At 50.9% G+C, this 19,384-nt stretch overlaps 1 protein-coding gene across 2 annotated transcripts in view; it reads left to right on the top strand.

Moving 5' to 3' along the window:
- Positions 1 to 5,011: 5,011 nt before the first annotated feature.
- Positions 5,012 to 19,384, top strand: part of GAS6 (growth arrest specific 6) — a 47,249-nt gene continuing 32,876 nt past the window's right edge. Inside the window, exons 1-2 of one of the 2 annotated variants that reach the window (XM_045821702.1) lie at positions 5,012 to 5,335; positions 5,617 to 5,786. In XM_045821702.1, the coding sequence (XP_045677658.1) occupies positions 5,257 to 5,335; positions 5,617 to 5,786 (249 nt within the window). In that variant the 5' untranslated portion in view covers positions 5,012 to 5,256. The remainder of the gene's footprint in view (positions 5,336 to 5,616; positions 5,787 to 19,384) is intronic. The other variant, XM_045821703.1, reaches the window with a different exon arrangement.

The raw sequence follows: 19,384 nt of genomic DNA, 5'->3' as shown, positions 1-19,384 counted from the left end.
CTGAGAAAGGTGGTTGCCCTCACGAAGGGCCCTGGAGGACTTTTGCACAAAGGGGTTTCCACCTTAAGGAGGTCTGACCACCTTCTTTCACTATGGTCAGCAGTGTCTTTCAAACTTGTTGACAACCACCCGTAGTAATAAGTACATTTTACATCATGACCCAGTGCCCACTCAGAAAACAGAACACTGGAAATGAAGAACTTGCATCTGATGAACTGACATCCTCTATCTATTCTGTATCATTAGAAAACTGCTGGTTAACAAAAAACTGCATTGATTTCAAGACCTACCAGCGGATTGCAAAACACGAAAGGAACACTTGCCGACTGATGCTATGAGGCCGACATTTCTTGGATACCTCAACAAGGAAAGATAACACAAGAAGAGGAAATACCTTCATACACATGGATGCAAAGATTCTTAACAAAATTTTTGCAAGGTGAATGCAACAACAATTTATAAAAGAATAATACATCATGACCAAGTAGAATTTATTCCAGGGATGCAAAGTTCATTTAACATTTGAAAATCAATCAAGGCAAATTACCTGTTAATAAACGGACGAAAGAAAAACATAGGATTATCTTAATAGATGCAGAAAAGTCATTGGAAAAATCTAATATCTCTCCCTAATTTTATTATTTTTAAATATTTTATTTATTTTTAATTTATTTTTATATTTTTAAATGTTTTATTTATTTATTTTATATGTAAAAATTGTATTTATTTATTTTTAAAGAGGGAAAGGGAGGGTAGAGAGGGAGAGAAACATCAATGTGTGGTTGCTTCTCTGGCGCCCCCTACTGGGGACCTGGCCTGCAACCCAGGCATGTGCCCTGACTGGGAATCAAACCAGCGACCCTTTGGTTCAATCACATGCTCAGTCCACTGAGCCATACCAGCCAGGGCTTATTTCTTTATTTTTTTAGAAAGTGGGGAAAGGGAGGAAGAAAGAGAGGGAGAAACATGGATGTGAGAGAGAAACATTAATCTGCTGCCTCCTGCCCCCAACAAGGTACCTGACTCAGACATGTGTCCTGACTGGGAATCAAACCGGCAACATTTCAGTTTGCAGAATGCTGCCCAGCCCACTGGGCCACACCTGTCAGGGCTCCATTCCTAACTTTAAAAATTCACATGAAATTAGAAATAGAAGGGAACTTCTATTACTCATACTGATAAAGTACCTATGAAAATTCTATAGCTAACACTGTACTTAATGGTGAATTAATTCTCTAGGATCAGGACCAAGCCATAAATACCTGCTATTACCGCTTCCAGTCAACAGTGCAGTGCAGGTTGCCAAGCCGTCATTAGAAAGAAAAGAAGTAAAAAACACCCAGATTTGAAAGGAAGAAATAAAGTGTCTGTATTTACAAACATGATCATTTATGTAAAACATTCTATAGAATCTACCAAAAAAGCAATGAAACAAAATTTAGGTACACAAAGTTGTCGGATAGAAAATAAACATACAAAAATTGACTGCTTAAATAATTAGAAATTAAAATGAAAAACATTTACAAAAGTCACAGATTGGAAGTATTTACAAATAACACATATGATAAAGGACTTGTATCCAGAATATTTAAAGAACCCTTAACACACAACAAATAACTCACTAATTAGAAAAGCAAACATTGCAAGTAAAAGAAAAAAGATAAAATTTAAAGACACTTCATCAAAAAACACATCTGGATGGCAACAAGCACATTAAACAGCATCATTAGTTATTAACATCATTGATTATTAGGAAAGTGCATATTCAAGCCACTAGACACCACTATGCGCCTACTAGAATGGCCAAAATTTAAAAGACTAACCATCTCAAGTGTCGGTGGGAATGGGGAGCAACTGGAACACTTATACACTGCTGGTGGGAAAGTAAAATGAAAACAGTTTGAAAAACAGTTTGTCAGTCTCTTAAAAAGTTAAACAAATACCTAGTATATAGTCCAGCATTTTTGCTCCTAGGTATGTCCCCAAGTGAAACGAAAGTTTAGTGCATGCAAAAAACCTGTCTGCAGACGTTCAGAGCCACTTTATTGGTAATAGCCAACAATGGGAAACAAACCAAATGTCCGTCAACGGGTGAATGATGAACACATTTCAGCACACTCGTACAAGAAAACACTACTGAGCAATGAAAAGGAATGAACTGTCGATACATGTGACAATGTCGATGAATCTTAAAATAAACACACTGAGTGAAAGCAGACAAAAAGTCTACATACTGTATGATTCTTTTTATGTAAAATTCAAAACACGCAAACTATTCTACAGTGATGGAAGGCTGGCCAGTGGTTTTGCTTAGTGATGGGGATGAGGGTTTATGTCGAGGAGGGAGGACTCACCGCAGGGCATGAGGAGATGTTTCTGAGTGGTGGGCATTCTCCCAGCTCGGGTATGGTGGTGGTTTCATGGGACTTTACATACATCAAAACTCACGTGTGCACTGTGCTGCATTACCACTACCCCTCAATAAAGCTGGTAAAAAAAAGTCAAACAAATAAAAACCAAACGTGACTGGCCTGGTCAGCTCCCAGCCCAGGGTCTTTTAAGACAGCTGACCCTTGAACAACATGGTCTGAACTGTGTAGAGGGGTCCACTTAAAGACAGATGTTTTAAAATAAATATACAGTCAGCCCTCTATATTGCTGGGTTTCATACTCACAGATTCAACCAACCACAGATAGAAAACGGTATTTTAGATCCAGGGCTGGACATGTGTGGATGTAGGGAGCCAACTGTATGCATCGTTCTATGCTACTTTATATAAGGGACTTCACATTCACGGATTTTGGTATCTCTGGGTGGGGGGCATGGAACCAACCCCCCTCGAATACTTAGGGATGGCTATAGCTAAGGTTTTGGGGAGTCAAAAGTTATACATGGATTTCTGACTGCGTTGGGGGAGGATCAGCACCGTGAATCCCATCCCATCCCCAAGCCATTCAAGAGTCAGCTGTACTCAACTCACATTTATTGAGTGGACGCCTAAATGAACGGTGTTACTGACTTGAAATCAGCACCCGCAGATGTGATGACAGGAGAATGCAGAACTTTCATTTCCCTACAAATCCCTCATTTCCTACCCCACCTTCTACCCCACCCCCACCCCTTCACCCCAGTTTATCCTCAGAAAGAGCTGCCGCATTCCACCTCCTGACCACAGGCTGGCTGTCCACACAAAGCCTCCATTGTCCTGGGTCTCATCTGTCCCTTGTGGAGGTGAGCTGTGTACTTCATCATTGCAATTTTGGGGTATAAATACAGTGCTTGGTAACTCTTTCCAATTTTGAACCACATGATCCAATGCGTCTATTTTCCATCTCTTCCTTATAGCAAATTCCCTGCATTGATAATTAGGTTGAAAATGTGGGACTTAGTTTGGGTCAGACATCCTCCACTGCTCCCCATATGTGTTTTCTGTATTCCGCAGTTATCACAATCAAAATGAGCAAGTGCATGTGAATGCATTTCCTTAAACAAAGTTTCTACATGATGGGAGGTATCCTGATTACTGGGGTACCAACTCAGTAGAAGGGGTGAGTGGGGAATGTGGGGACAGGGAGTAAGATCCAGGCCCAGGCGTCAGGGGGCCTGAAAGGCTCCATCCCATGGGGCCATATGATGCCTGGTTACCTAAAGCCTTGAGCCCACACCCATGCAGGCGCTCCCAGAGGGGCAGAACAGAGGCCGGAGAGCTCACTCTTACTTGGACTCTGAAAATTACATGCACTCTATGAACTCTCTTCTTCAAACACACACAAATGATGCGGAGAATAACTGCAAACAATTTCTAGTTAATACACTTTCTGAAATCCATCCATGGGCTGCTGGTCTGGAATCCCTAAGAAATAGAAAGAAGTGCCTGAATGCAATAGTCTTTCTGATCTCTGCGGTGTCTGCGGGGAACTTGCATCACCAGGCTGCCTTTGAGAGGCGAGCTGACAAGGGAGTGCCGCATAACGCTAGTTCAGACACAGGTGCAGGTGACTAATCTATTGAATTGTTAATTCTATTTTAAGATGATCCTCATGAACATTCATTTCCCCCAATTTAATATATTAGTGTTCATCAATTCACTTTTAAATGGATGACCTCAGAGCATTCTATCAGCAATGACGCTTCATTCTCCTGCTAAACAGGTCAGGACCCCAGGTGTTGAACCCACCAAGCAAAATGACCGACCACGTGGGGCGGAGGTGACTTGCTGTCCCTTTCCCATCTTCTGAGGTGTGGGGGAAACGGGGACTAGGACTCTGCAGAGCCCAGGCTGTGCCCAGGAGCCCTCCCCTGCATGCGGGACTCACACTGCCTGCTTCAGTCCCCTTTGAGTGGTCTGCTGCGTTTTCGTTCTGTTTGTGTGTTTTTTGCCTGTGACTTTGCAAAATATTCTGGAAGGAGAGACAGCAAGTCTTGGTCTCTGCGAACAAGTACAATGCTGCTTTCAGCTAAAATACCCACTGGGAAACCTCAAGGTTTTCAATGTCATCATTATGGAAAACACATATTACAAAAGGAAATAATTTAATGTCACTCCTTGGCCCCCATCGGGACTCATCTTGACCTCAGTTTATCTTTTCTTGGGTGAGTTTTAAGTCTTGAGAAAATCTGCCCAAGAAGAAAGAATCCAAAAAGGATATGGGATATTTGGGTTGGGGGTGGTGGGGTGGGAAAGAGGTTGAAATCTGGTAAATGGTCAGATTGGAGTACCTGGACAGGTGGTACCTGGGTGTTAGTTCTTTCCTTTTACTCCACTCGCATTAATACACTCCATCGCCGATTTAATGGAAACTCCTTCTCCAGGACGCGGTAGTCTAAGCAGCCGGCGTGTGAAGTAGCCACGCCCCGTTGACCTGTTTCCCCTTCAATCTTTGATCTTTCCAGCGAAAACCAGCTGGGGCGCCAGGCAGCTGGTGGGAGCTAGCGGCCCCGCCCGCCCGGCGCGGCCCGGAGGCCAGTCCTGCCCCCGGCCGCGCGCCCCGCCCCGGCCACCCCCGGCCCCGCCGCCGCCTACGCCCAGACCGGCTGCAAGCCCGAGGTGCCGCCGCTGCCGCCGCCGCCGCCACCGCCGCCGGGATGTGACCTTCAGAGCCGCCTGCACAGGATGACCGGAGCCACCGCCCCGCGGCGCCCGCGGCTTGCCACGGCCTCCCCGGCACTCTGACCGCACGCGCTCCCGGCTGTCCGCCCGGCTCCGGACCCCGGTCCCGGTCCCCGTCCCCTGTCCCAGGCCCCCCGGCCTCGCCATGCCGCCGCCGCCCGGGCCCGCCGCCGCCCTGGGCACCACACTGCTGTTACTCCTGCTGGCCTCGGAGTCCGCGCCCAGTGAGTACCGCGCGGGGGCCGTGGCGCGGGCTGGATCGAGAGACCCTCTCAAAAAAGACCCTGCCACCTCTGGGGCCAAGGGCAACGCCAGTGCCCGCACCCCACCCCGGCCCCGTGCGCCCCTGCTCTGTGCGCTCCCGCCCCGCTGCCGCATCCCCGAGCCCGCAGCGGGGAGGACGGTGCGTGCGGAGCCCGGGTTGACAGCGTGTCCCCGCTCTCTCTCTTATCTCTCCCCGCTCCTCCGCGCTCCCCCTGGCTCTGTCCTCCTGCTCGCGTCCCAGCAGCCGTGATGCTGCGGCCGCGCGAGGCGGCGCAGTTCCTGCGGCCCAGGCAGCGCCGCGCATACCAGGTCTTCGAGGAGGCCAAGCAGGGCCACCTGGAGAGGGAATGCATCGAAGAGCTGTGCAGCAAGGAGGAGGCCCGGGAGGTGTTCGAGAACGACGCCGAGACGGTAAGCGCGGGCGCCGTGCAGGGGAGGTGAAGAAGTGGGATGTGTCTTTGGGGCGCCGAAGGATTCTGTGGCTGGGCGGGATTGCGGTGCGGATCTTTAGATAAGCCAGACCACCTCGAGCGCCGTCCCTGTGGCACCGCATTTCTGGGAAGATCCATCCGTGTGCGCCCTTGCAGGGAGCCCCGGGGTTGCTGCAGCCCCTTAGACTTCCCTTTCCAGTGTGCGGTGAGCCCTTCCTGTGGGGGAACCTTGCTGCAAGTCACACCCAGAACTCTTAAATAGGGAGACATTGCGTTTAGAAGTGGTGAAGGGGCAGGGCTTAGGGTATCCGGACCCCAGCGCACCCTCTGGCCTCCTTCACACCTTTTGAGCCCCAATTGTTTAGGTGACTCCCAGGTGCTCCTGTTACCCGGAGGCAGAAGCAGATCTTTGAGCGGGGTCCTGTTGACACCCTGCAGTTCTCTTCAGCAGACCTCTGAAGGGAGCCACCTTAAAGGGAATATGCAATACAGTATATGATACTGCTACCAGAATGGCAAAGAGGCCGTTTTTAAAATGTGAAAGAAATCCCATGGCTAAAAAACCCAAACAGCTTCCCTACCTCCCCTCTCCCTTAGCTGGGTTGGAGGTGAGGGTTGGGGCTTCTCGCCGCTGCTTCATCCTAGTGAAGAAGGAAAGAGGGTTTGCCTGAAAGAGGAATTAAAAGATGTGAGGGCTGGAACTGCTTGCAGCGGTAGGTCCCACAATATGACTACAGGAATATGCTAGAGCACATATGAGGGGGAGGGCCCAGAGGGGGCCAGTCGTCGGGGGACCGCAGGGTGGGAGGTAGGAAAGGGCCTCAGCGTGCACACACACACACACACACACACACACACACACTCATCAGGCCCTTTCAGCAAGGTGCTCTTTTAGGAGTTGGTGATTTTTGGAGTCTGATGGCACTGGCTCAGAACATATTTCTAATAATAATGTCCTTGGAGACTGTGGGGCTGTGGCCAGCCAAGTGCAGGCAGGGAGCGGCCCAGGTGTGGACTTGGCGTCTGTGCAGGAGCTGTGCAAGCTGAAGGGAGAGGGGATGTGTAGGAACATTTGTGGGGGTTGTGACCCCTGGGGCCTGGCGAAAGCCCTAGCTGTGTACCTGTTCCAGGGCAAACGACTGTGGAAAGCAGTAGGGCTAGAAATGGGGTGGACGTACATGACATCACTGTACACTGTGAGGGCGGTTTCACAGCTGTTTTTGGTTCTACCAGAGTTTTTCTTTTAAAGACTTCTCTGGAATGAAATAACTGTCACATGCAATAAACGAATGGCTCTGTGTGACAGATGTAGTCTTCTTTTGGACTTATATTTCTGATCGGTTGACTTGACGATCCCTTTAGGTCCCCTTTCTGAAAACAAGCTCTGAGATGATTGATGGCCACGTGCGGTTCTCTCTGGCACAGTTAGCTAGCTGCTGCAGCCGAGCTGTGATGGGCGATTTGCTCCAGTGTTACTGCCCTCCGTGTCAGTAGCAGTGCAATTTCAGTCTGGTCGTGTGAGCAGTTCTGCAGGTCTTTTCTGGCCTCGCTGGTTTCCCGTGTCTTTGATGATGAATCCTGGTAGCCAATGACTCACGCCTCTGCAGAGGGTTTCTGAAGGTCCTAGCGGCAGGGCTGTGTGCCTGGCCACCGGAGATCACTGCCCAGCTGTGGGATTGTGTGCCAGGTCCAGTGTTCTCCACCCACAAGCCTAACCTGGAACATTCGCTGGTGCAGAAAGTGTGCGTAAGGGGCTTGCAGGTGACAAGAACTGAGAGCAGCTGGGCTGCCCCCTGTGCACCCCTGCCCCAGCCCCTGCCTGCATGGAGAGAAGAGCCCTGGCCTGGCTTTCCCTTCTGTCGGGACATCCTACCCTTTACCATGGTGCCACTCTTCCCAGAATGTGAATCCCCTCTCTCATTTTAATTGCTTTTGTGTTGTAATTTTAAATTTATTTGCAAATGTATGGAGTGAAGATATGAAGAGAAACATGGTCAGGATCCCACTAACTTTAATGCGACTCTGCTGTTTCTCGCCCTGCGTCTGCACTGGGACTTGGACTTGCCTGTGTGGTCTCGGCCCCCTCCCCTTTGAGGCACCACCGAGTTGCTTTAATGCTGGGTGTTGGGGGGCGGCGGAGTGACTTCTCTTATACTCCAGCCCCATCAGAAGTTTGTAAACTCTTTTTTACAGCAAAGCCTTCTATAATTTCCTAGAATTTTGTCCTCCTTCCCAAACCCCATCCCCCAATAGTATTACATTTTTTCCATTGTTGTCAGCTTCCCAAATTGGACCAGTTACTTTTGTGTCACCCATCCCAGATAGCTGGATTACAGGCGCTTCGTTTTAACCAGCACCTTGTGTCCTGTGTAGACTGGTGTGTGGACCATGTGCTCTGTTGTCTGGGTTTGGCCCTTAGCTTGTTTTCCTTTCTCTTGAGAGGCAGTGCGGAATGCTGGAAGGAGCTGGATTAGGGGTCAGGGGCCAGGGTTAGGGATTGTGGGCCAACTCCAGGCCTGGCTGCTCTGGTAGACCAGTTGTCCACGTGGATGTGTCCAGGTTCCCCATTCCATCTCCTTACTCCAAGGAGACCCATGTTCCCTGGCAGTGGTGAGATCCTCCAGATACTCACTGTTCACTGCTAATGTGTTTTAGTAAATACAGCACTTTCGAAAAAGGCAATGCAATGAAATAACCAATAAGTTCCTGCTCCAAAAAGTTTGGGACTCCCACTAGGAAATATTTATTCCTGGCCTTCAAATATAGCTCGTTTTGCATTTTTTGATTGAGGCTGATGGAGTGACCCAGGATGACCCAGCACTGACCTTATTTAGTTCAAGAAGTCCCCGAGACCTGGCCATGTGACGGTCATAGGACGCCAGCATCCTGAAGGTGAAAGGCTGCACCAAAATTGGCATTTCTTGGGTTTTAATCACTTGACCCTCTATGGGGGTGCTTGGAGGAAATGCCAGTCCTCACAGGCCAGGGTCACCTTTGTGGCTGATTCTACCTGCCCCACCTTGTTGTCCACTGGGTTAGGATGCTAGAAGCAGCCACCTGCCCTCAGTGTGTCTGGCCCAGTTGTGGTCACACACCTGTCCGGCTTTGGCTCTGCCTTTGGTGGTGGAGTTAATAACACTGCTCTTCGCTGCTGGCAGAGGAGGCAGTACTACCTGTCCCATGCCCATTCCTGGGCCTCTGGGGGCACCCTGGGAGAGGAATCCCTAGGGATGGGGACAGGGGGACTTGGGCACCTGGAGCTATTCCCACACCATACAGGGGACTGGCCCTGAGGGAGTCTGCCCAGGGCCAGCTATAGTGTGTGGGTTCTGGACTTCGTGTAAGAAAGACTTCACAACACAGTCCAGGTGGCTATGAGGACCCATTTATTAAAGCTGGGGACAGTGAAATGAGGAAGGGCTCAGCATAGAGGAAGCAGTAGGAGAGCCTGGGCTGGGCTGCCCGAGCTCACTGGGAAGCCAGAGAAAAGGGGGCTTTGGGGACGGGTTCAGGGGATCAGCCTGGGACAAGCTGCCAGCCGGCTGCCCATCGCCTTAGAGTTGAGGGGACGCGTGCCTGCGGGGAAATGTGTGGGGGAAGAAGGAGGGGAAGGGAATGGCCTGGGCTGCTCCGCAGAGGGAGAGTGGGAATGCTGGGTCCTTTATCTTGAGGTTTTTATGTTTCTTAGGAATCTTAGGGGAGGTCTCAGGGGAGGGTTTCAATAGAATAGTCATCCTTCTCCAGGGTCCTGGTCTCCACTGATTGGTCAGTGACAGGGCGGGGGTGGGGGGGGAGTCTTCAGTCACTGCAGTTGGTTCTGGCATCGCCCACCTGGTTTTGCTGCTTTTCTGGGCCTGGAGCTGAAGCACAACTGAGGCCTGGATGTTCTCTCCGGGGAGGGAAGGCCAGGGGAGGGGAGCTGACCCTGGGGGCGGGGTCTTTGCGTTCCCAGTTTAGCTCCCTGGTGACCATGTGCACCTGGCTGTAAATTGCTCGGCCACTGTGTTCAGCTATCTGCCTCAGTTTCCCCATTCCACTTGCCAAGGATTTTTCCTAGCTCCTCACTATCCTGTCTCAGAGCCAGCTCCCTGGACGGCAAACCTTCTTCCTGGAATTTGGAGGTTCGTGTATGTGGAGCGTGTGGTATATGCTGAGCGTGCTCTTGCTCTTCCTTTCTGATCTGAACCGTCCAGACTGAGCTGTCTTCCTCTTTTGGGTGAGGGAGGTGCCTGACCCTCAAAGATCTCCTGTCAGCAGGCCGCTGTCAGTGCCATGGCCCTTCCCGGTTCCTGGGGTCGTCACACGCCGTGCTAGAACAGAAGGGGTCCTGGGGGTGCCGTCCTGACTCCCTGGCCATCCGCTTCCCTCCTGGGGACGGATGGCCTCCCACCCACATTCCTTCTGTCCCCAGGAGAGTATCCCAGGCCACCTGTTTTTGCCACTGCCCATGCCTGTTCCTTCTCTGCAGAGCCCGAGGGCGGATTACAGCCCCTCCTGTCTTGCTCCGGTCCTGTTGTTTGTCCCTGTTCTTGATGTTTCCCTCTCCCTTGCTTTTCCTGAGCCCTGGCAGTCCAGCCCTCGGCTCTCTCTGTGCAGGCTCTCCCCAGTTTCTCTGCAGGGTCACTTAGGCCAGCCCAGCAGGTCACCTTTCTACTTGAGTCCTTTAAGGCAGGTGGGTTCCAGGCGCCTTAAAGATACCATCTCAGCAATCGCCCTTGGCTTTCAGAAAGGATTCTGTACAAAAGGCTTATCCCGGCCCGACCTGTCTCCCGGGTACATGTCACCACCTGGCAGCAGTGCTTGGTGCCTGCCCTTCGGCGGACCCACAGCTTGTTGGCAGCAAAAAAGTTCTGGGCTGCAGTTCTTTTATCCCACCACCTGGCTTAATGTGAGGTACAAACAATAACATTTACACCCTTTGCAACTGGCTACTGGTGCGCCCTGAAGACTTCGCAACAGGCGAGACCACTGGCCTGTTCTGCAGTGCGCTCGTGTTCAGCCCCCCACCCCCACGTCTCTGTCTGTCTCTCTGTCTTTGGCCCTTTGTTCGTCTCTCTCTCTGTTTCTCTCTCTGTCTCTTTCAGTGTCCGTCTTCATCTTGGTCTCTGTCTCCCTGTCTCTGCCTCTCTCTCTCCGTCTCTGTCTCTGACTGCCTCTCACTCTTTCTGTCTCCCTCTCTCATCGCTTCCCCCTACTCCCACTCCCCCCAGCTCTTGCAGACATTGGGGAACCCAGTGGTGGTGATAGGTTCTCTACCGCAGGGAGTTCAGGGGTGCTGTCAGTTTCAGAGCTCCGAGTGCTGCTGGCCTGGTCTGGAACTGCATCTGCACTCCCAGGACCCCTGTCTTTCTGAGATCTCACCTTTTTGAGGACAGCTTGAGGAGGGGCACCCCCCTACAGAGGTGAGAAAATCCTTCCCTTAGTTCCTCCTTTTGGGGGTGGCCTGAGGAGTCTCAAGGGGGCAGAAGTGGGGTCCAAGCAGGAGTGTGGGGAGGGAGGAGGAAGGGGACTTTGTCAGTCCCAGCGACTTGTCTCTGCAATGCGAGTCCCCTGGCAACCATGGTGACACCTTGGCTGTCACAGCCAGGACAGCTGCGGCCCCCCTGCGCCTTTCTGCCTCCCTACCTGCCCTCCACACCCCACTCTGCCTCCCCAACACACACACACTCAGACACACAGACAGATGTGCACTCAGACACACACACCCATGCTCAGACACACACAGGGACACAGGCACAGACAGTGCACACATGCACACGTGCTGACACACAGCCACACAATGCTTGGAGTCTTCTCTCTGCAACTGTGGGTCCATTGAGAAGTGAGCCCAGGTCCCTCGCCCTGTGGAGACCCAGCCCCCACTCCTCTCTGCAGGCTCTGCTGCTGGGGGAGCCTCCCGACCCCAGGGCAGACGGCTGCTCCCACTGCCCACTCTGGGCCCAGGCCTCCCTGCCTGGGACTTGTCCTGCTTGGGCTTTTGCCACCAGAGGCCTGAGGATGCCTGTCACAGGGGCTGGGTTGTTGAATTGTTGTTCGACCGGTTATGCCTTCTCTGGACTTGGCTCTGGCAGACGGCTGGTTAGGTCAGAGCTGGCATCCACAGGTCCCCAGCACCCAGGCTGCCTTGAGCGGGACACAAACCCTGGCTGGCTTCCCCCACCCAGTCGCCTTCTGTCGCCCCCATGCTTACCTGCATGCTTGTTTTAATCCGAGGAGTGTGCAGGGGCCCAGAATCAGGCTCTCCAGAGTAATAACAGGCCAGGCCCCACAAATTACACCTCACCCCCGTCAGTGGGCTCCGCATCTGTGGAGACCAATTAAAGACATTTCAGAAAACACTGAACGTCTGCCTTTGTTATTTAGAAACAAAACACCCTTTTAAGAAGCTGGTGCTTAAGGCCTGTTTCTTGAGATTCTGAGTAGCCGGGGCCAGGACAGTCAGACACCCCCTGGTTCATGGGCCCCAGCACCGCGGGTGCAGGTCCGGGTGTCTGTGAGCTTCGCTTTCCACGTGTTCGCAGGTCGGAGTTGGGAGCTGGTTCTGTGAGGCACAGAGCAGTGGTGGGTGTTTGATGTTGGACATTCTCTCTGCCTCTTGAGCGGTTATTACATGGTGCACATGCCATGTCGATTTGGACCCTGACAGGTAGTTCATTAAAAGCTTTAAATTAATCTTTAAAGCAGAGGTGGCAGTGGAAGAAGTTGAAAAGGACATCGGTTCTTTATGTCCCTCTGACGGAGGCACAGACCTGCTCCAACTGATTGCACGGGCTGAAAATGTCATACTCATGAGAGACAGTAACATGTTACTGTCATACTTGTTACTGTTATACTGTTTTTTCGGACTTGTGTTTCCAAATTGCAGTGAAATCATTTCTTTCTGATGTTGTTGCTTGGGATAATAAAATACCTTTTTTTCACATCAGCCCTTAAAACCTGCCTTCTAGACCCAGTTTTTCCAGGACCTCTTCTTGGAATGTTTCACTCTGTAAAGCACATAGCTGGGCTCAGCCAGCTCTCAGGGACAGGGGTGCACCGGTCTCGGTCATGGCTGTGGCCACACACCCAGCTGCACAGGGGCCTCCCTGAGGCCAGGCTGGGGCCATCTGCCCAGGATGGCTATGTGACTGGCGGCTGCAGGTGCAGCCTCCCTGGAACCCTCTGCTGTGAGCACACATTTCTTTAGCACGATGCCATCAGAAAAAAAGGGAAGAACGTGCTTAGTAGGTTCCCGCTGGCAGTTGTCAGGGGCCAAGACAGGCATGTGGGTTTGTGCCTCATTGGATAGCAAACTCCTCAACTTCAAAGGCAAACCCCCCATTCGTGATGTAGGAATCCATTGCCTGGGTCTGCACTGCGTGCTGGCTGCAGCCATAACCGTCAGACACGTTCCCCGAGTTACTCCTTGTCCACACCATGCGTGTCCTGTGCTGGATGCCCACTAACCACATGCACGCTGTGATTTAGCATGCATCCAGAGAGGCACCAAAATGCACTTGCACTTCCCTTTCATAAGCCAGGAACAAACAAGGATTTTGCAATAACGTTTGTGGTTAGTGAGAGTCTTAGGCGTCATCTCGTTGTAGGCACTCACGTGGAACTTAGGCCCAAGAATCTATTTAGAGACTTATCCAAGTTAGCTCATTAGTGGGAGGATTCAGATGGAAACTTAGGTTGCCAAACTCAGAGTTAAACATGCAGACCTTCAGAAGGTGAGCGTGGGCCCAAAGCAAAGCATCTACACAGACTGCTAGAGTGATTTCCAGAGAAGAATACCTTTGCCCCAAAGATCCTCTTGGGCCCAGGCCGTCTTAGCTGCTAAACTGTTAATCCTGTACTCCGTTGAGCATTTTATATTGTTCTCTTACATGATGGGAAAGTACATCATTTTGTTTTTCCCAAAGAAACATAAAAAGAGAAGTACAACTTTGCATTTGTGGTGTGAGTGTGTCTTCCCTGGTACCTGCTTGGTTTCCCTAAAGTGGTGCAACCTGGGCCTCCCACCACCCCAGGGACGAAGGAGGAGAGCAGGCCATCCGGGCACCCTCCTCTCACCACCACTAAGCCTGTAGGTGGGCACCAGCCGTGCTTCCCACCACACTCTCCTCCTCCTCTCCGTTTCTCATCTCTTTCCCTCCCTCAGACTGGCTTCCTTCCTGCATCCCCATTTCGGTCAGTGCTGCTGCCCAGCCTCTCAGACTGTGGGTGAAAGTTTGATGTCCTGTCTGCTCCTCCTTCCCCTCCCACCACTGCCTGCCACCCACAGCCACCTCCTAAGGTGTCCCCTGTGGCATCTCTCCTAGTTATCGCTCCCATGACTGCCCGTGGCCACCCCTGTACAGGCTGACATTCCATCGCATCTGTAAGGCTCCCCAACTGGCCTGTCTGTCCCCCTTCACACTGTCAGACAACCGAGCACAGTGTCCCCCCTGAAGGCTCTGGGATGAAGCCCCAACCTCTCAGCCGGGCAGGTCTAGGCAGTGTGCCCTCCCCCAGCACCTGAGGTCCCGCAGGCCCCTTCCCTCCCCAGAACAGGCTGGATTTCCCTCTCTGTGCCTTTGCTCCAGCCAAGTTCATGGCTGGATGCATTCTACCTGCAGGCACCCTACGTGGGGCTCTCAGGGGTGTGGACTTTGATCCTGGCAGATGGACAGCATTCGAATCTCAGCCTGGTGGTCGTGCAGCCAGGGCAACTGCTGGAGCTCTCCAAGTTCCAGCGGCCACTGTTACTGGAGACAGGAGCATCTGCCTCATGTGACTGGGAGGATGACACAAGCAAAGGGAGTGCAATTGTTTCCTCACTGCCGCTGTGACAGATCAGCATCAGCTCGCAGTTCTGAGGGGGGAAGTCTGAAACGGGCCTCCTGGGGCTGAAACCCAGGCGTCCGGCTGGCTGCTTCCTTCTGGAGGTTCCAGGGGAGGGTCCATTCTTACCTCTTCGGAGTCCTGAGGTGCCACAGTCCCTGCTGGCAGCCCCGCCTCCACCTTCACAGCCAGCCAGCTCGGCCTTTCTTTCCAAGCTGCCATTTCTGGTTCTCTCTCTGTCTTGCTCTTCCTCATGTAAGCATAGTACAGACATAGTTTGAATAAAGCCCTGATGGTTCACTCACGTCAATCTCACTTCCCCAGCAAGACCGTGGCAGGCTCAGCAGGCAGGGCCCACCACCAAGCCCAGCCTCCCGAGGGCCTAGTTGCTTGCTGCTCCTTCCTGTCACCACGTCTTCCTCACTCGGTGAGTGACATCGCTGCCTGGAGCCTGGAGAACCAAGGGGTTTGCTGAGCAAAGCTGTTGATGATCAGCCAGCGCTGTGAGAGGGAGAGGGGCCTCGGCCGGGAGAGCACATGAGCACAGGAAGAGGCCCCTGCAAGTGACTCCACTTAAAGCACATCACATTACGCAGTAAGTGTGGAGATTAGTCCTGGGAAGCAACGCCGTGAATTAGAAACACAAATTCAGTCCATCTCATACCTCATGAAATTTGGAGCGTACATGCAACCAGGCACTACATTTTTAGAACTAAGAAAGATTGAAGTAAGAATTTGGGGAGGGGGCAGGACACAATTTTTCTGAAAACTATAATGATTTTTAGAGCCTTTCTTAACCCTTAGATAATCAGGTTGTTCTCTTTTGAAGCAGCCAACCTGTGACGCTGGCAGACTTTTCCTCCTGTTATTGTTAATCAGCCTGAGCCCTCGCTGGTCGAGGCCTCTGCGCTGGGTGTTTCCCAGACCGTCCTCAGGGGTTCGTGAAATCTTGACTCTGGGTAGATTTATAATTTTACTTCGCAGGCAATTACATTTGTGTTTGCATTAATTTGTCGAATTCAGCTAGCCTGGGATTTTTTGGCTGCATAATTTGCAAGATGCAAAACTGGAGATAGAAGTTTTTTTCTTTCTCGTGAGAAGGGTGAGAGGCAGGTTGGCTGGTGCTACTTGGGGGTGCCTGGGACTCACGGGACCTGTTTGTCTCCGCTGTGCTGGTGAGGGGTCTCCAAGGCCTCCTCACACACCTGCCAGACGCTGGAGCACCAACTGTCACATCTGCACTCTAGCAGGGAAGGTGGAGAAGCAAAGCTCCCTGCCCCCAACTCTCTACTGGTTTTATATTGTGCTTGTGTCTTATTGGCTAGACTTTAGTCACATGGTCACCCCTGGTTGGGAGGGAGGCTGGGAATGCAGGGTAGCTAGCTGAGTACATTGCAGCTCTAAAATAAACCCGAAGTTCTATTTCTAAGGATGAAGGGAACACTGGGGATCTCTGCCATGGGGAAGAGGTATTTGGGAGCAGATCTCTTTTATGAAGTTAACTCCTGTGAATATTTTCACACCTGGTGACAGACACTAGAATTAGCCATGTCAGAGAGTTTTTGCGGAACGCACCTCTCACACAGGTCTGTCAGCGGCGTTCACGCAATCCCTGCCTTTCCATGCACTACTTGGTGGAGGGACCGGTCCTCCCCTCCCCTTCCCTGGTGCCCTCTGCTTGGCTTGTGCAGTCACTTGTCAACCTGCAGCTGGCAGTGAGGGGAGGGCTGTGGCCCTCATCTTTGCAAGCCCAGCCGTGGCTGGGGAAGAGCCCGAGGACTCCACTCAGGGCCCCTGTGGTTGCCGGGGACCCAGCGCTCGTGAGAAGCATACACACAGCGTGCAGCTGGGCGGTGCTGTGGACGGGTACAGACTACGGAGAATGTGGTCTCTGGGGTTTAGGGAGGGGCCAGTGTCTTCACACCTCCCAGTGCACTGTCACCCGTACCGGAGCCCTGAGCTTCCAGAAGAGTGTGTATCAACTCACATTGGTTACAAGTATTTTGTCCTAAAACTGGTAAGGAAAAAGACCTGGAGGACTTAGCTTTCCAGTGGGCTCTAGCCACCAATGAGCCCCCTGCTGGCTCAGGCCCCATCCCTGTCACACCACGTGGGTTGGGTGTGAGGGGACGACCATGGAGGAGGAGGGGTGCGTGGAGCTCTGGACTTCGTACTACACAACGCTACAGCCCACCCCTGGGGTCAGTGACGGGGCTGCTCCCAGCTTTTGTCCCTGTGACTGAGGAATGACAGCCAGAGCTCAGTAGGAGCTCTGACCACAGACTTGCACTTCAGTGCTGGGGAGGCCCCTGTCCTGGGAAGTCACCCGGTGCAGACAGAGGTGTCCGTGTTTCCTTTGGGCATGTGGAGTGCTTAAGCAGGTGCCTGGTTTAGAGAGTCATAGAAAATGAATTTGGGAGGAAGGAAAGAAGGATTTTGTATGTTAGAAGAACTTGCCCATATCTGAGTAATGCCTGCCTCAGGGATGAAGAACCCTTCAGGAGTCCGAGAGCAGGGCCGCGTTTGTCTTTAATGCCTCTGAGTGCCGCTGTGAATACAGTGAGACTGGGGTGGTGAGCTCATCGAACTCTGAGAAGCAAAAAACCTCAATAGTGGCCATTCAAACTGACGTGACTTTGGCAAGCTTTCCTCTTAGAAGTCAAGGGTGCTAGCAAGACAGAGATACGGGGTCTACTCCTGCCAAGATGGAGACATAGGTAGACGCACTGTGCCTCCCCCCACAACCAAAAAAAGGACAACAACAAATTTAGAAACAAAAAATAACCAGAACTGATAGCCAATTGAACTATATGGAAGTCTGACAACCAAGGAGTTAAAGAAGAAACACTCATGCAGACTGGTAGGAGGGGCAGAGACAGGTAGCCGAGCAGAGAGGACTCAGGGCAAGGTGGCAGCTGGTGGAGTGGGTGGTCCCACATTTGCATGCAGGCAAACTGGGAGGAACAACTGGGGAGCGAGACAGACCACACAACCCAGGATCCCAGTGCAGGGAAATAAAGCCTCAAACCTCTGACTGAAAATACCTGTGGGGGTTGAGGTGCCGGGAGAAACTCCCAGCCTCAGGAGAGTCTGTTGGAGAGACCCACAGGGTCCTAGAATGTACACAAACCCACCCACCTGGGAATCAGCACCAGAAGGACCCAACTTGCTTGTGGGAAGTGGGGGAAATGACTGAAATCCGGCAGAGAGCGGAGCAAGTGGCATTGTTCCCTCTCAGACCCTTCCCCACATTTAGTGTCGAAACACAGTGACATGGGTTGCCCTGCCCTGGTGAACACCTAAGGATCTGGCCCTTACTATGTAACAGGTGTGCGGAGACAAAAGAAAAAAAAAGAGCCCAAATGAAAGAACAGATCAAAACTCTTGTAAAAATACAACCAAGCGACAAAGAGATAACCAGCCTATCGGATGCACAGTTCAAAACACTGGTTATCAGAATGCTCCAGGAACTTACTGGGTACTTCAACAGCATAAAAAAGATACAGGCAGCAATGAAGGTCACAATATGTGAAATAAAGAAAAATCTACAGGGAACCAACAGTGATGGGAAGGAAACCAGGACTCCCACGGAGTCCTCTTCTCAAATCAAGGGTTTGGATCAGAAGGAAGAAATAAACATTCAATCAGAATAGGATGAAGAAACAAGAATCCAAAAAAATGAGAAGAGGCTTAGGAACCTCCAGGACAACTTTAAACGTTCCAACATCCGAATCATAGGGGTGCCAGAAGGAGAAGAGGAAGAGCAAAAAATTGAAAACTTATTTGAACAAATAATGAAGGAGAACTTTCTCAATCTGACAAAGGAAATAGACTTCCAAGAAGTCCGGGAAGGTCAGAGAGTCCCAAAGAAGTTGGACCCAAGGAGGAACACACCAAGGCACATCATAATTACATTACCCGAGATTAAAATGAAGGAGAGAATCCTAGAAGCAGCAGGAGAAAAGGAGACAGTTACCTACAAAGGAGTTCCCATCAGACTGTCAACTGATTTCTCAAAAGAGACCTTGCAGGCAAGAAGGGGCTGGAAAGAAGTATTCCAAGTTATGAAAGGCAAGGACCTACATCCAAGATGACTCTATCCAGCAAAGCTATCATTTAGAATGGAAGGGCAGATAAAGTGCTTCCCAGATAAGGTCAAGTTAAAGGAGTTTATCATCACCAAACCTTATTATATGAAATGTTGAAGGGACTTATCTAAGAAAAGGGAGATAAAAACTATGAATGGTAAAATGACAACAGGCTCACAGCCATTAGTTACTGAACCTAAAAAAAAAACCCCAAAACTGAAAAGCTAAGCAAACAACTAGAACAGGAACAGAACCACAGAAATGGAGATCACATGGAGGGTTTTCAGCAGGGGAGTGGGTGGAAGAGGGAGCGAGAAAAGGTACAGAGAATAAGTAGCATAGATGGTAGGTAGAAAATAGACAGGGGGAGGTTAAGAATAGTATAGGGAACATAGAAGCCAAAGAACTTATATGTACAATGCATGGGCATGAATTAAAGGGGGAGAATGCGGGTGGGAGGGAGTGTGCAGGGAGGAGAGGAATAAAGGGGGAGAAATGGGACAACTATAATAGCATAATCAATAAAATATATATATATTTTTAAAAAGTGTTATGGTCAAAAGATTAGTCAAGTCTCTTGACTGTAGAAAGCACCTTATCTGCAGGGGAAGGCAAAAGTAGGTTTACAGTTGTGAGTATGCAGAAGTTATTGTTATATTGTTATTTATTTATTATTGTACTATTG

Source organism: Phyllostomus hastatus, unplaced genomic scaffold (genome assembly GCF_019186645.2).
Source record: "Phyllostomus hastatus isolate PE091 unplaced genomic scaffold, TTU_PhHast_1.1 phas_scaffold_46, whole genome shotgun sequence".
In the NCBI taxonomy this organism is placed as follows: Eukaryota; Metazoa; Chordata; class Mammalia; order Chiroptera; family Phyllostomidae; genus Phyllostomus; species Phyllostomus hastatus.
Note: the sequence above shows the minus strand (reverse complement) of the source record. Positions and strands in the feature narration are given on the sequence as shown.